The 17292-nt window shown below is 45.4% G+C and overlaps 1 protein-coding gene across 1 annotated transcript in view; it reads left to right on the top strand.

The window, feature by feature from the left end:
* Ston2 (stonin 2) overlaps positions 1 to 16744 on the top strand; it is a 148797-nt gene extending 132053 nt beyond the window's left edge. Inside the window, 3 exon segments of the mRNA XM_051150146.1 lie at positions 6449 to 8287; positions 14403 to 14605; positions 16337 to 16744. Of these exon segments, the coding sequence (XP_051006103.1) occupies positions 6449 to 8287; positions 14403 to 14605; positions 16337 to 16420 (2126 nt within the window). The 3' untranslated portion in view covers positions 16421 to 16744.
* Positions 16745 to 17292: the final 548 nt, after the last annotated feature.

The following is a 17292-nucleotide window of genomic DNA, read 5'->3' as shown; positions in this document are numbered from 1 at the left end:
CTAGCTAATTATCATCATCTGAGCCAAATCTCCATCCCACCGGCCAAGTGCTTCTTCCTGCTTCTAATCCATGGTGCCAGCATCACCCCTTCCTCTTCTCCTCCAGTCTCCCCTCCTCTTCTGGTCTCTTTCCCAAAAGCCTGTGAACCTTAGCCACACCCAGCCCATCTGCCCTGCTCACATGTGATGGCTTTTTATTGGCCGAACAGGAATAAGCTCTTAGACAAGGTGCAAACAGAGCATGGGCACTGTTTCTGCGAGTTTGCCAATGCTCTTCCAGAGAGTGGTTCTCCTGGGTCCCAGTCCTGGCAACTTCTGGGCATAAGAACTGTGTTCTGTCAATCAAGATGGAGGCTTCTTCCCTTCCCTACTCCATTGCCCCTAACAGTGACTTCTCTGGAGTTCTGGTCAAAATATTCAGAATCTCTGGCTCCTTCTGGTGACCCCCTACCAGGCAACTGAAGTTGGTCCTTTCAGCCACAGCAAGCTGCTACAGCATCGGATAGTGTCTGTGAGCTAGAGCATGGAGCTTTTGTCTAAGACAATAAGAGAAGCTTAGATAAAGAAAATGTATACTAAGCCAGGGAACTAGTATGCCCAGATTAATTGAAGTTTACTTGTTAGAGGACAAGACAAAAAGTAAAGATACAGAAACTGAGTATTGGGTAGTTATGGAAAACTGTTCCATGACCAAACAGAGGCCAAAGTTTGGAACTCCAAAGCAAAGACCAATCCTTACCTATATATAAGGGTACACGTTAGTAACTTCCAAGAAAGGGGAATATTCCTGAACCATCTGACGGACTTCAAATCCCCCCCCCCCTCCGCCCCTGTTTTGGTTTTTTGAGACAGGATTCTCTGTGTAACTTTGGCTCTCCTGGATTAGCTTTGTAGACCAGGCTGGCCTTGAACTCACAAAGATTCTCCTGCCTCCCCAAGTGCTGAGATTAAAGATATGTGCTACTGGGCCTGGCCAGAGTTCAAATTCTGATGCCTGTTTTCCCTCCCCGCCTCCCCCCCCCCCCCCAAATACCAGGTCAGCCAGTCTTAATAAGCAGAGAGAGGAATTGTCAGAAGACCTGTGCCCATCATTTGAAGAAGGTACTTGGTGCACAGTCTGTTAAGTGTGCTAAATGGTAGTTTGATGCATTTGCTTCCTGCTTTCAGGAAATTCCTGGCCAGGTAACTTTACCAGCATGAGAGCATGCTCAGTCCTGGACAGAATATAGGCTAGGGAGAGAGAGTCACAACTGTCCCTGCTATTGCCCTGGAGTTGAATAATCTTCATTGTGCTTTATAAAGTTGCATACTCCTTTGTGAAGTTCATTTGAACAACTCTTTTGCCCTTATACATTTGAGGTGATACGGTGTGACCCCCCTTGCCCAGAAACTTCCTGTAAAAAGAGATGTCAGCCTTTGTTTAATTACTATCTTCCTCCCAAATTGGACAGAGCCCCTAAGAAGTTTCTGTCAACATAACTCTTGCTGGTCTCAAACGGGAAAAGTTAATCAGATTTTACAGTAGTGAGCAACCACAAGGAATAATAGCAAACAGAAACTGAAAGCAAGATGACTTTTCATTTCATTGGCCAGGCAGTTTTCACGTTCTCTCCAAGATTTATTTATTTTTATTTTATATGTGTACATGTTATGCCTGCATGGATATATGTGCACTACATGAGTGTAGTGCCTACAGCCAGGAGAGGTTATTAGACCTCCCTGTAGCTGGAGCTGCCACATGGTTGGCAGGAACTGAACTTTTAACCACTGAGCCACCTCTTTAGTCTTGTGGGCAGTTTTCTTCAAACCACCAAGCCGTGGGTTAAGTTTTACTAGCGCTAAGAAATGCTGTGCTCTTCTTTTCACATCACAGATTGCTCTCTGGCTACATAAGGGCCCAGTGCTTTTATCAGAGGCTGGCTACAGTTCCAAGCACAGGCTCTTATATAAGCACGGTTGTCTTTTCATGTTGAGAAGCCTGCAGTGGAGAATCACTGCTCACGTCTCTCCCAGGAAATCAGTTTTCTTCATGATGGCATTACATTAATGAATTAGGTTAGCAACTGGGGGTGGCAACATGTCTACTGCGTTCCAAATATAGAGACTGTTAATCGACCCCCACATCCCCACCTCCCACAGGCCTTCAGCTTCATTACCATTGTGGTCACTTAATTTTCTATAATCTTAATCTTGAAGGAATTCACTGTTCCCACTTAGTTTGTGTCAGTAAAGGTATTAGAAACCTCTTGGACCTTAGCCACCCTCCTGTGGTGTAGACTGGAAAGGGACCTTAGCCATCCTCCTGGTGTGTAGACTGGACAGGGACCTTAGCCATCCTCCTGGGGTGTAGGCTGGATAGGGACCTTAGCCATCCTCCTGTGGTATAGGCTAGACAGGGACCTTAGCCATCCTCCTGTGGTGTAGACTAGACAGGGACCTTAGCCATTCTCCTGTGGTATAGACTGGACAGGGACCTTAGCCATCCTCCTGTGGTATAGGCTGGACAGGGACCTTAGCCATCCTCCTGTGGTGTAGACTGGAGAGGGACCTTAGCCATCCTCCTGGGGTGTAGGCTGGACAGGGACCTTAGCCACCCTCCTGTGGTGTAGACTGGACAGGGACCTTAGCCATCCTCCTGTGGTGTAGGCTGGACAGGGACCTTAGCCATCCTCCTGTGGTATAGGCTGGATAGGGACCTTAGCCATCCTCCTGTGGTGTAGACTGGACAGGGACCTTAGCCATCCTCCTGTGGTATAGGCTGGACAGGGACCTTAGCCATCCTCCTGTGGTGTAGGCTGGACAGGGACCTTAGCCATCCTCCTGTGATGTAGGCTGGACAGGGACAGTTAGATTAATATTCAAGAATATATTAGCTTTTGCCTGTTTCAGACTGGGAAAAGGACCTGTTGGCTTACTCAGCACAGACTGGAGCAAATCTTTCTCCTGCCCCTGCTTCCCGCAGCCGTCTTGCCTGGGGAGCCCTGGGATTACAGACATGTGCTACTGAACCTGAGCTGTCAGAATTTGAACTCAGGTCCTCACACCTATGTGGCAGTCCCCTTACTCACTGAGCCATCTCTCCGGCCAAGTTAACATATTTTGTGTGTGTAAACAATATCACATTGTTATTGTTTTGGTGTTTTAGTTATTTTTTTAACTTGCTTTTACCCCGTGAAACCTCTGCCTTCAAAGGGTTATGAAATACCACACCCTACCTGATGTTCTCAGACACATAGTTTTTAAATGAAATGTATTCTTCTAGTAGTAATAGGAAGAACAGCCACTGAACATTATGCCCTTGGCCTGTCAGGTAGGATTTGATATTTTCTTAAATCCACAGATGGAAAATTGAGATGCAGAAGTTAAAGATGTGCCCAAAGTTAACTAGCTTAGTAAAATCCTGATACATAATTACAACACGAGCAATTCAAATTCAGATTGCGGGGTCTTGATTGTCCCTCCACAACTCCTGATGGGTACTTCCATGTCAGAAGCCTGCACCAAGAGACTGATCTCAGGGTGACACGGGGCTCCATTTTAAAGCTGCAGCAGTTTATAGAATGTTTTTCTGACGTTGAAATGTTTGTTATTTATAGCTCTTCAGTGATCTAAACATTGCTGTGATAAACATCCCCTCTGTACATTGTAACAAACTTGTTATTTTCTCTGGAGAACTCATTTAAGAATTCTTGGGTCACTTAAAAAGAAGATGTGTGTGTGTGTGTGTGTGTGTGTGTGTGTGTGTGTCTGTCTTGAGGGCCAGTAATGCAGCTCAGTGGTAGCGTGTCTAGCAGAAGTGATAACCTGACTTCAATTCTCAACAGGGAAATAAACAAATTATACATTGAGCCTGATGCTTCAGTTCCTAATGTTTAGAACTTTAAATAACTTGGTTTTGAAAAGGAATTTATCATAAGAAAATTATCTTGAGTAGAGACAAAGCTCTTTTTTCCTTTTTCCTTTTTTTTTTTTTTTTAAACTTTTGTCTCAGGAGAAGATGAAGGGGACTATTTTGAGGACAAGGTTTCTAACAGACAGGAATCTCTTGGCAAGAGTATAAACAGCTTTGGCAGAAAGCCACCATCCAAAGGGACAGGACTCAGCTTGTCTTCAGCCAGTGAGTGGGGATGAGCTCCAGGCAGAAGGGATGGCCCTGGGCGCAGCTTTGGCCAGCCAGGAACTGTACGGGTGGAGACACTGCCTCACAGGAGCCACATTGGGGCTCCTGTTAGTCAAGAGACAAGACATATGACTGCTTCAAAGAAGTTACTGTATCTTAGCCACACTGTTTCCCTACCCCTCATTACAAACACAATAATGATTTATAAATGCACAGGGTATAAATACTGTAAGCTTAGGTTGCCTCTGTCCCCGCTCCCTTTTCCCCCAGTAAATAAATCAAGTCTATATCTACAAAAGCACATCTGAGGGAGAGTCTCATCTCTGCAATGTTACATATACAGAAATCCCTGTATGCTCATTATATTCTGAGATGGCTCTGGGTAGGTTTGCATGCAATCCATAGTTATCTTGCCTTTTCAAAATGAAAGAGAGAGAGAGAGACTCTGCACACTCATGGTTCTCTAAGTTCTATTCAGTTTTTATTTTAGTATATGTATTTTTAGTGTGAGTTTTGAGATTTGAACTCAGATCTTTGACCTTGCAAGGCAAACATGTTACTGAGACCTCCTCAGCCTCAAAATGTCCTTTTTATTTTTTCCTTCTTTAGACAGGACCATGCCTTGTAGTCGTGGTTGGCCTGATTCTATATAGTCCAGACAAGACTCAAATTTATGTTGCTCTTCCTTTCTTGGCCTCGGTTGTAGTGGAGTTACAGGTGTGTGCCATCTGGCTCTCAAAATGACCCTTTCAATTAAGGAAATTGCTATCTGTTTGAATAAATCTCTTGGAAGAATGGATGAAAAGTCAGCCACCCCTTTCCATGGTTAATTATGTGTGCAGTCGTGTGTAGCAATCTCTTTCAATGTAGTTGGCTGTGATATGCATGAAGGATTAGTGAGACAGTCATAAAACTCAAATGCCTATTTCAAGTTCATGCCAAATGACTGACACGATACACACACACACACACACACACACACACACACACACACACACACACCTAGAAACATAGAGCTAAACCATAGTAAAGTTTTCTTTCCTCATCCAGGCAGCAAACCTCTGAGTATTTTCTAAAAGCCTGTGGTGCCCTCCCTTCCCACAACTTCCTCATATACTTAGTGACTTACTCTACACAAGAAGTTTGGACCATTTTCTTGTTAAAACCCAATTTCTTTATTCCTTCTTTTAAGGCCCTATTAGAGCAATATTTTATTTGTAATAACCTTTTAAATTATAAAGTACATAACTCCAGAGATGAAAAACTTAGAGAAAAATATGAGATTATATCAGGAGCATTTCCTCATATTACAACATACTTTTAAACTCTGCAGTGGCTAGGTGTTATTCCACTGTGTCTCAAATTTCTAAAGTCACCTGCTTACGGCTCTAAAGGCTGTGGAACCTGGGAGAATAGAGTGTAAAATTGAGGTAGACTAAAGACTCGTGCAACAGCCAGCTTTACTCAGCATCAGACAATTCGTACTCCAAGGGTTAAACAAGGTTACATGAGTAAAGTTCTCATGAGTTCAAGCTATATAAAATCATAAGGACAAGTTGCAGGTGGCAGAGACATGTTCTTCCTTAGACACATATGAATAACACACATAAATAACAACAGCCGAAGTAAACTCACTCCTACCCACCACACTCGGGAGGGGCACAAAAACACATCCCAAGAACAACTCCAGGGTTTTGGAGAAACTGAGGTCACAAGTCTATTCCTATTTTCTTGGAGTTTTCTACAAGCACTCAGAATTCCCCTCACATGACTTGATTCTTGGACCTATTTGTTTATGTGTATGAATTTATTACATACCCCTTAAAGATGCTCACATTTTGTTATTCATACTTACTGATCATATTTGGGTAATAATTATCTTAAGGATATGTACTGTCATATTGTGACTGATAGAATATAGGGTTTGGGGTTTTTTTTAAACATACAGCTTATTTTTTTTTCATACAGCTTATTTTTAAAGAGTCAGTTTATATCATTTCACATAGGAGAGATGTTTCGATATTAATAAATTAAGAACACACACCTTAGAGCTAAGTTCAACAAAGGTCTATTTCACACATTTGTGTGTCTGTTTGGACAAAGCCATCGTGTTCTTACTGCATTTGATGTGGCACCTCCAGCCTGCCGCCTGCAAAGTCATGAGACTTGTGCACATATAAGGAACTTTATGCACTCAATCGAGGCATGCAGTACACTGCTTGGGAATTCACTAGAACTTTATCTAGAACCTTTGCTTCCCCAGTTTCAATTTCCTATGACTCTGAGGTCCTCCGAGGCAGCTCCTCATGACCTCTCTTTTCCTTTCAGACAATTCCTCCTCCCTCCAGGAAGATGAAGAAGTAGAGATGGAGGCTGTCAGTTGGCAGGCGGGCAGTTCAGCCATGAATGGGCACCCTGCCAGTCCACCAGGGACCACAGCTCGGTTCCCCAGCTGGGTTACTTTTGATGACAATGAAGTTGGCTGCCCTTTGCCACCAGTCACGTCTCCAGTGAAGCCAACCGCTCCATCTGTTACAACTGCCAACCCAGATGTGCCACACAACTCAACTGGGTCGTTTAAGAGAGACCGTCCCAAGAGCACATTGATGAACTTCTCCAAAGTTCAGAAGCTGGACATTTCCTCCTTAAACCGTCCGCCTTCTGTAATCGAGGCCCCACCCTGGAGGGCTACCAATCCTTTCCTGAATGAGACTCTACAGGACGTACAACCCTCCCCTATCAACCCGTTCAGTGCTTTTTTTGAAGAGCAGGAACGACGCTCCCAAAACAGTTCTATTTCCAGCACCATGGGCAAAAGCCAAAGAGATTCTCTCATTGTCGTCTACCAGGATGCCATCAGTTTTGATGACTCAGGCAAAAGCCAGTCCCAGCCTGATGCTATTGAAAAGCTCAAACAACTCCAACTCGACGATCCTGATCACGTTGGCAGTGCGGCCCTGCCTGATGACGACCCCACATCCTGGGTTGAGCTAGATGCTCACTCACCTGCCTCAGCTCTGTCTCGGCCCAGGGATGGATGGCCAATGATGCTGAGAATCCCCGAGAAGAAAAACATCATGTCCTCTAGGCACTGGGGACCAATCTACATCAAGCTCACGGAAGCTGGTTACCTGCAGCTTTATTATGAGCAAGGCCTAGAAAAACCATTCCGTGAATTCAAGCTGGAGATCTGCCACGAGGTTTCCGAGCCCCGGCTCCAGAACTATGACGAGAATGGCAGGATCCACAGCTTGAGAATAGACCGTGTCACTTACAAGGAGAAGAAGAAATACCAGCCCAAACCCGCTGTGGCCCACACAGCAGAGAGGGAACAGGTGATTAAGCTGGGCACCACCAACTACGATGACTTCCTGAGTTTCATCCATGCGGTTCAGGACCGTCTCATGGATTTACCGGTGCTGTCAATGGACCTGAGCACAGTTGGCTTAAACTACCTCGAAGAGGAGATTACTGTGGACGTCAGAGATGAGTTCTCGGGCACGGTGAGCAAAGGAGACAACCAGGTCCTACAGCACCGTGTCTTGACACGGATCCACATTCTGACTTTCCTCTCTGGGCTCGCCGAGTGCCGCCTGGGCCTCAACGACATCCTTATCAAAGGGAATGAAATTGTTTCGCGGCAGGACATCATGCCCACCACCACCACGAAGTGGATTAAGCTCCACGAGTGCCGTTTCCATGGCTGTGTGGATGAGGACGTGTTTAACAGCTCCCGGGTTATTCTGTTCAACCCACTGGACGCCTGCCGCTTCGAGCTGATGAGGTTTAGGACCGTGTTTGCAGAGAAGACCTTGCCCTTTACACTTAGGACGGCAGCGAGCATCAATGGGGCAGAAGTGGAGGTGCAGAGCTGGCTGAGGATGTCTCCGGGCTTCTCTTCGAACCGTGACCCTCTCACTCAGGTTCCCTGTGAGAACATAATGGTCCGCTACCCAGTGCCCAGTGAGTGGGTGAAAAACTTCCGCAGGGAAAGTGTTCTAGGGGAAAAGTCTCTGAAAGCCAAAGTGAACCGGGGGGCAAGTTTTGGCTCTGCTGGGGTCTCTGGCTCTGAGCCTGTCATGAGAGTAACTCTGGGGACTGCCAAGTACGAGCATGCCTTCAACGCCATTGTGTGGAGGATAACCCGGCTGCCAGACAAGAACTCCGGTAGGTAGGGAGACGACCACTGGGACTGCTTAAGAGCTGGGGTCAACCTATGCCTGTGTGCAACAGCATTCAGTTGTGTTGTATAGTGGAAATGGTGGTAACAGGGAGGGGAAAATAGGAAACTAGAAAAATCTGCATAGATTAATACCCATGATGACCTATGTCATCTGTTCCCCCACCTTACCTTCCTCCATCTCTCATAAAATGTACTATGCTATTCAGCTGAGCAGCTAAACAACTTTCCAGGGCAGCCTCTGAATTACTTGCGAGTGTGCGCAAATGCATATTGTGTGTCCACATGTGTGTAGAGGCCAGAGAATATCACTGGATGTCATTCCTAGGGTGCTGCCTGTTCTGTGTGTGAGAAAGGATCTCTCCCCCACCTGGAGCTCAATTTGCCCGTTCAGCTAGGCTGGCGCAAGTGACCTGCCTATCTGTGTTTCCCCAATTGCAGTTTGCTTATTTTGCTGTTCTTGTTTTAATTATTTACTATTTTATGTATGGGCGTTTGGGCTGTATGAATATCTGTGCACCATGTGCACAAATTGCCTGCTGAGGCCAGAAGAGGGTTTCAGATCCATGGTAGTGGGATTACAGAGGGCTGTGATTCACCATGCCCCTGGTAGGAATAGAACCCAGGTTCTCTGCAAGAGCAGCCTTGGAGCCATCTCGCCAGCCCATCTCTAGCTCTGGGATTATATACAGGGATCATTCCTCCCCAAGTTTTGTTGAAGTTTTGTTCCTGGAAGCCATGGCAGTGTAGCTGCAGTGCTAGAAGCAGCTCGTTCCCAGATCCTGGAAGCCGTGGGGGTTATGAAGAAGGATCTTCCTGTGCCCCTTACTGAAGGTGAAGGAGCCAGTTCCATCCTAAACAGCGTATATGTGAGAACTGAGCCTTCTGCAACCAGCTGCTATCAGCCTAATATCTCCGACCCAGAGTTTCGCCTTGGAACTCATGGTGGGAAAATAACTAAATATCCAGGACATCAAGGTCCAGAGGGGTGAAGTCCTGCCAGAAAGTAAGGAAAGGAGTGTTTGATGTAAACAAACTTCACAGCCTAGCTGTCCTACTCACAGCCAGAGGCTGTGCTGCTGTGCCTGAGGGAGCCCAGAAGGCAGATATGAGTGATAAAACAAGGCAGCAATAACCAACATTAATAGCTTTATTTTTGGAATATATCTGAGTGACCGTGGTGGCCTGCAAAAAGCCTGTGATCCTACAAGCCTTTAAACCACTTCTCTTCTTGTCTGCAATAAACTGCTCCCATCTGTTAAGGAAAGTGGATTAGCTAGTTGGGCCAAAAAAAAAAAAAAAAAAAAAAAGGAAGAAAGAAAATACTGGATTGAAATCACTCATGCTTTTTTGCATTACCACTGTTAAATTCTGACCGTGTATTCAGGGGGATTTGCTACAAGTGTAGAATGGCTGCATTATCATATCTTAAATGGAATTTGATGAGATAGCAAGAGACCGTGTAGTCTAATCAACTGCAGAGGCTGCCCAGGGAATAGGCAAACACCGGGCATTCTGTGTCAGACACTGGGTGTCGCCGGGTAAGCTGAAGGGCCAATCAAACCTCTGTACTGCAGGCTGGGGCAGCCACCCTCTGCTTCTCCACTCAGCAGATCCTCAAAGCAGAGTCTTCCTCTTTGTGCTGGCTTACTCATCCCTCCAGTGCTCAGCACTGTGCTCACCTGGCGCTCATGTGCTTGCTGCCTCAGCCACCCGGGCCCCTCTCACTTGACAGTGGAAAGGAGAAGCCATGAATTCTCCTTTGGGCACAGAAACCCCAAGACAGAGAGAGCAGTGAAAGTACTGGGCATTCAAGCTTCGACCTTAGCTGAGAGACTAGGATCTGAGAGATGGCATTACTCACGTGAATACACAAAAACACATACAAGGGTCTTTTCTCAATACTACAGGTCCTCTTTATAGATGAAGCCAAATAGATAAACACCTCAAATAAATTGCACCATGGAAACAAAGGTTTGTAGTTTCATAGCATGTACAAATAACCTCAAAGTGACTTAAAATACTTAAAAGTGTCAATGTGAAGGATTTTAGTTATATGCAACAAGGCCTGACCTCAAATGGGGGGTGGAGGGAGGGGGTCTTCAGTATGAGTAGATGTGTCAGCATCGGGGGGGGGGGGGGGCAGGGCAGCAGCCCTGAGTTCCACGTCCTGTGGGTCAGCCCAGGTTCTGCTTGCTTCTGGACAAGAATGGACAGACCTTGGGACAGATGAAAGTTCCCAAGGTCCCATTTCTCACTAAGGGATGACTAGAGCACTTTAGGGTGAGGCCCGTCGCCTGGGCACTAAGCCAGGTTCTCAGTCTCTCCAGGGGAGGTGGAAAACGAGTTTTCCACGGAGTGTTACAGTATTTCCTCTTTTAAAATGAGACTACAGGTCTCAGATGGCAGTGGAGACTTGGGAGCTCCACAAGTCCAGGATGAGACCAAAAGTGTTAGAGCTCCTTGTTTGAGCTGCTGTGCTGAGGAAACAGGTTGATGCTCAAACCCGCTGGCAGGCAGGTCTGCTGAGACACAGGCCCGGCTGTGCTTCACTGGAGGTCAGCACCCAGCCAGTGGTAGAGATGGAGCAGGCCGCAGCGCCTGCAAAGGCAGTTTCACCATTGCTGCCTGACCACCGGGGTCCAGCAGCTGTTTACCTCACCCCCACCCCCTGGAATAAACGGAGTCTCAGATGGCCATGGTGGAGGAATGGTGAGCAAGAGAGTCCCCCTAGCATGCCAGCCAACCTTTATTTATAATTCTTGGGCAGTGGGGAGCGGTTTTGAGGAGTGAACGTGTCTGATTCACTAGGGCAAAGGGTGCCAGGATACTTAATCTACATACAGTGGTACAGTGCCTCATTTACATGCAGTAATACAGGATCCTTTCACAAGAAGGAGAAAATTGTACTTAATTATCCTATGAGTGAGGAGATCACTTCTAGGTAGGATTAGAGGTCATTTGCTGGGGGCTAGGATGTCCTCAGCATAAGGTGGGGTACTTCCAGGAATTCCCTGTGTTTGCACAAGTTCCTTATCAAGAAAGGGCCCAGCCTGTAATCTTCCTTTAGGGCTTTGTGACACTCCTTACAATATCTGAGGTTACTAGATCAGGTAGAGTAAGAATCCCTCTGAGAAAAGGGAGTCCACCTACACAGACCAAGTGCAAAATGGCTATCTGCAGAAGCCAGACTTCAGCTTTATTGAACAGAGTCCCACAGCAGGTCAGTGCACTGAGGAAAGGTTAAACAACAGACGTCAGCAAAGTCAGCTCCAGAGCAGAGCTAGTCACAGAAACTAATGGTTGTCTTCTTGGTACAGCCATGGACACAAATTGTTGTCATCATTTAGTCCTGGGGCCACTGGGCTCAAGTTGACAAGTAACCAGAGCAATCAGGATGGCGTATAGTGCCAGAGATGATTGTTGCCTTAAGTGGGGGAAGGAAGAAAACAGAGTGCTACCAGAAGAAAGGGACAGTGGACTGAGAGCAGCAAGACAGCAAATAGATGGACAGCAAATGTTTTCTTTAATGCTTCTCAGCAGAGAATGCTCAGGGGACTGAGGCCAAGTGACAGGCTACTTTTTATATACAGGGTTTCTCTATGTAGCCCTGGCTGTCCTGGAACTCTCTCCCTAGACCAGGCTGGCTTTGAACTCAGAGATACCCCGACCTCTGCCTCCTGAGTGCTGGGATTAAAGGTGTGCACCACCACCACCTAACAAAGTCAATCTGAATTTTAATGCTAAGTTTAATCAAAAAAAGACAAGTTAACATATACATGTACTTATTCTTGTAACCATGAATTAAACTATATGAGCTTTCAAATTGCCCCAAGTGTCCACCACCCTTACACATTCAATAACTGAGACTAGGAATCCAGGAGAAGATTTGGCTTTCTGAGTTTCCTATGAACATGCTTTGGAACAATCAGAGGAGGGAGTCACCTTTTAGAAAGAGAAACAATTTCTCAATATTCCACCAATGTCCAAGAAATCTGATTAGATAAAAACAATTGTTCAAGTCCCTATTTGAGTTAAGAGGCCTTCTACACTGTATCAAGCAGATTCCATACCAGAGTACCAAGTACTTAGGACCCAGTTTGGAGCCAGCGAGATCTGAATTTTATTCTCAGATCTACTGCTTAATGATGGTGTGACCTCATGCAATTTACTTAACCCTCTCAGAGAAATCTAATTTTTCTCAGCCGTGAGATATGGTTATTAGTATCAGAATGAAATTGGGTAATGCTTTTAAGCGTGGAGCACAGTACCAGAGATGATGACAAATGATGGCTCCGTAATTAGTCTGTGGCACACAAAAAATGCTAGACTGAACAGATTCATCTTTAGATACCATCCGGTTTTTATTACTATTACACATATATATCTTACTTCAGTTCCTTTCCTAACCAGTGCACATTTTTTCAGTTAAACTTCCTAACCTTACTCTTTAGAAATAACCATTAAATTATGTTACATTTGTGAAACCGAGAAAAACAAATACCTCATTCTGAAGTGTTTTCCTTGGAGAGAGGGCGTGTATCTCCTTATTCTCCGAGATAGAAAATTCCTGCCCAGAGCAATAAAGGAAATTGGAATTGTTTACTTGGAGAGGCAGGGAAGAGCGCTACTCTTCAGTCAAAGCCGTGCCACGCTGTTTATCTCTAGTTATTCACTGCTCTCCATCTCCACGCTGTTGCCCTGCGACCTGGCCTCCATGTTTGGGGACCGTGAAGTTATGACTCAGGATATGACCCTCATGTTGCAGTAACCCCCACCATAAAATTATTTTCTTTGCTACTTCATAACCATAATTTTGCTACTGTAAAGAATCATACTGTAAATATCTGATAATGCAGGAGATCTGACACAGCCCATGTGATAAGGCCATCTAACCCCCAGAAGGGGTTGAGACCACTTTATGGGTTTGTGATGAGATTCAGCAAGAGAGTGTGTGTGGAGCATCCACCCTCATACCAGGCACAGGGCACCCACAGTCGTTTCCCAATGTCTGATGAAGGACAGTGATGCTTGAACACCACAGTTGCAGAGCCAGACTCTTCCCCTTCGAACCTCATACTTCTCAAGTGCAAAGCCAATCCTTAACCCTGCAAGTACAGCTGACCCATAGATAGAGACTCACCCTCCGTAGCACCCACTGCTCTTAGATTCTGTACTTATTGTACAGCCCACCTTCTCATGCCCCTCCTAACCATCCCGTTTTCTGGGTGAGGAATTGAGGTCAGAAGAGAACAAAAAACTTTTCCATTTCAAATTGACCAAGGTGTTCTCACTACAGATCAGATCACGTGTGCAGTGCACTATATTCCTCCATCTCAGGTGTGCTGTCTATAAATCCGTCACTTTCATAGATCACCCACCCACAGAAACATGCCTGAGGCATCTCTGGGAACATAAAATGCTATTAAGAAAAATTGTCTTATAAAGGAAAACAGTTTGCTCCAGGTGGCTGTCACTGGTATTTTATTAGGTGCCAAGTGCTAATCCCATCTGCTCACTCTTCCACTCTTAAGCCTCTTTCTTGGCGTCTGTGCTGTGTCCACATATCTGTGGACTATGTATCTCAGATTATGTGGGGTTTTTTTTTCTGTTTGCTTTTTGTTTGTTTTTGTTTTTGCAAATGATGTTTAATCACTTTGACATTCCTATTTATTTGTCTTTTATTTATTTATCTTTTTATATGCATTGATGTTTTGCCTGCATGTATTTCCGTGTAAAGGTGTTGGCTCCCCTGGAACTGGAGTCACAGACAGTTGTGAACTGCTATGTGGTGAGAATTGAAACCAGGTCCCCTGGAAAAACAGCCATCACTCTTAACCACCGAGCCATCTCTCCAGCCAGCCCCCACAGACTGTGTGTGGGCTTTATGGTAGTATTCCAGGCCGTAGTAATGGAGAGGCATTGGATGAAAGAGTCTGAGACCAGAGCCAGATGTCGGCCTAGGGGCCTAGGGAAGCCCTCTTGTTCATATTTGGACCCTCTGATAGTGCCAGGTGATACTGCCTGCAGACCTCTATTTTTATGCAAGCCGCTCTTCATCCTCGGGGAATTTAACCTCTGGATTCTTTCTTTCTGTCCTAGCTTCTGGTCACCCACACTGTTTCTTTTGCCACCTCGAACTTGGCTCTGACCGGGAAGTGCCTTCCAGATTTGCCAATTATGTAAATGTGGAGTTCAGCATGCCCACGACTTCTGCCTCCAAAGCAGCTGTGAGATCCATCTCTGTGGAAGACAAGCCTGACGTCAGGAAGTGGGTCAATTACTCTGCACACTACAGCTACAAGGTAGCCTGGGGGCGAGGGGGATGGGGGCAAGGGGGCTTTGGGCTGATGTTTCCACGTCCATTTGTTCACGCCACCCCTCCCCCTTACTCCTTTCAGCAAATGCTTCTCATATCAAGGAACTTTACATTTATAGCTGTGGATAAATCTGCTCTGACTTTAATGAAATAATAATCTCTTGTGGGTAACAGAAAAGCTTGAGGGGGTGGAATTAAGTAGCTGATGAGAAGAATATAATGTCTGACATTATAAATAATAACAAAAAGAACAGTAGGACCAAGCAGTAATTCTTACTCATCTGTGACATAATTCCTGTTTTGGAGTGAACTTGAAAATGGAGGGGGAGTGTTGGGAACATGACAAGAGGAAGCGAGTATTTAATGCACATGATGTGTACATCAGAACACAACAGAGGCAAGGGGGCAGTATGAGTGCAGACTTAAGAGCCCCACCCTTTTACAGTGATAATAGGATTGAGACTGTGGGAGGTGTCTGCAATCAAAGCTGGGGGTTTTTCAGGCCATGGGGACACAGGGTGTTTGAAAACAGACACTCCCCCTGTAGCTCAGTGTAGCTTCAACTTCTGTTTTCCTGCCTCTGAGTGCTCAGATTATAGGCAGGTCACCACAAAACAAGGGTTTATAACGCATTGAAAGGATGATGCCCCTATGGGGCAGACCTTTGGTAGAAGATCAAGTTCCCAAGAGGGAAGAGAAAGGCATTAACAAAAGCTTTTGGAATCGTGTTCGATACTTCCCTATGTATAATGATTTCCAAGGATTTATATAGTTTATTATTCCTTTAAATATTTTCTTAGTTGTGTCATCTAAAACTTTTTAACTACCGAGAAGAACAAATGCCCCATCTTGTGGCCAGGGGAAAAACTAGCAGTTCCCCGGAGCCATGGACTATAGTCTGTCTCCATTTATTGCCTCCAATGGAGAAGCAGTGGTGAGGAGCAGCTGAACGATAAGAGCACTTGGTTCAAAGCTGTCCCTTTCTGATTCATCAGACGTTAGATAAGGCATGTTGCTCTTTTAAAGGATCTTGTTTGTTTGATGTCTGTGGGTGTTTTGTCTGCATCTCTGTCTGTGTATCACATGCATGCAGTGCCTGAGGAGGCCCTGGGGCCGTGAGCCACCATGTGGATACTAGCAAGTGAACCCAAGCCTTCCAGAAAAGCAGCCAGTGCTCTCAACCACTGAGCCATCTCTCTAGCCCAAGGCATGTTACCTTCAAAGAGCAACTTCTTGATGGTGTTTTGCAGGAGATAGGATAGAAGAATAAACGCTCCAAATACTTACTAGCTAAGAAACTAAGCTTTTAAAAGAAATGCAGTGATTGGAAGGGCTTACGTGGTCAACTACAAAGGGATTTTTGTTGTATATAATCCATTGGCAGTTGCCTTCTGGAATCCTACACCACTGGATATAATGAGCTAGATCTTGCTCCTATCCCATGAAGCTTATGGAATAGTGGAGGCACAGGCAGTAGAGATAATCAGGAGAAACTCAGTCTCCCTACTGAGTCGGCAGCAAAGGCAATCTTTGAGCATCTCTGCAAGACAAAGAATAAGAACTTCCCTGATGGACATGACTGTGAAGAAGAGGGAACATACACAAAATTCCATGCAGTCCCAAGGAACCTTCCAAGGTCCTGTTGGTTCGTTTGTTTTGCGCTTTTCCTCTCCCTTCCTCCTAATCCTGATATTTTCTCCATCTTTTATGTTGGCAGGTGGAAATTGAACAAAAAAAGAGTTTGAAGCCAGACTTTGAAGGGGAGGACTTGGAAAATCCAAAGGAATGTGGGGTACAGTGACAGGGGCCCACCTGTAAAGAACTGAGGAACGCTGACTCACGAATAACTCAAGGTTCAGTCAACACCTGCTGAGGCTGCTCCACGTTGAGGGCAATCTCCACTTTCCTCTGTGTGACAGGATATCCTGAGGGGGCTGCATCCAATAGGCTCCTTGACTCTGAGCATGCCTGCAGCGCGTGGTGCACACGGCTTTTGGAGTTTATTGTGTATTGAGCCTCCTTGTCTCTTTTCTGCTTATATCATGGCACCAGGATGTGGTTTGTAATGACCATTAGAGACCTGAGAAGAACCTCCAACATCAGTGGTAGCACTATTGGCTTCCAATACTCATCTGTCACTCAGAAGTTCCTGGAAAAAGCAGCCTTGAGAATTCATCTCTGAGCCAGTCATAGTGGCGCACACCTTTAATCCCAGAACTTGGGAGGCAGAGGCAGGCGGATTGCTGTGAGTTCGAGGCCAGCCAGGTCTACAAAGGGAGTCCATGACAGCTAAGGCTACACAGAGAAACTTTGTTTTGGGGGGAAAAAAAGAAAAAAAAATGAATGAGAATCCATCTCTATTGTTCCTACTAAAAGAGTCAATGAAATTTCAAAGCCATTTCCCCTTTGGGTCTACAAGGCCTTTTCTAGGTGGTTCCATTCTTTAAATGTTGGCATTATGCAACAGAGGTTTCCCAGATGTTTCTCCTCTAGTTCTGGATTGTTCAAAATCAAAATGCTTTTTCAGCTTCTCCTTTTCCATTTGCTATCCTAAGTCATGGTACACAGTGAGAAAGGCCCTGCCAGATATTTTCAAATTTAGGAATTGGAGCTCAAGTCTACAAATGGACTGGATTAGATTCACAGTCTGTTGGGGAAAAAAAAGAACAAAAC

This window comes from Acomys russatus, chromosome 1, assembly GCF_903995435.1.
Source record: "Acomys russatus chromosome 1, mAcoRus1.1, whole genome shotgun sequence".
Taxonomy (NCBI): domain Eukaryota; kingdom Metazoa; phylum Chordata; class Mammalia; order Rodentia; family Muridae; genus Acomys; species Acomys russatus.
The sequence above is the reverse complement of the archived record's forward strand: the minus strand, read 5'-3'. Positions and strand labels throughout refer to the sequence as shown.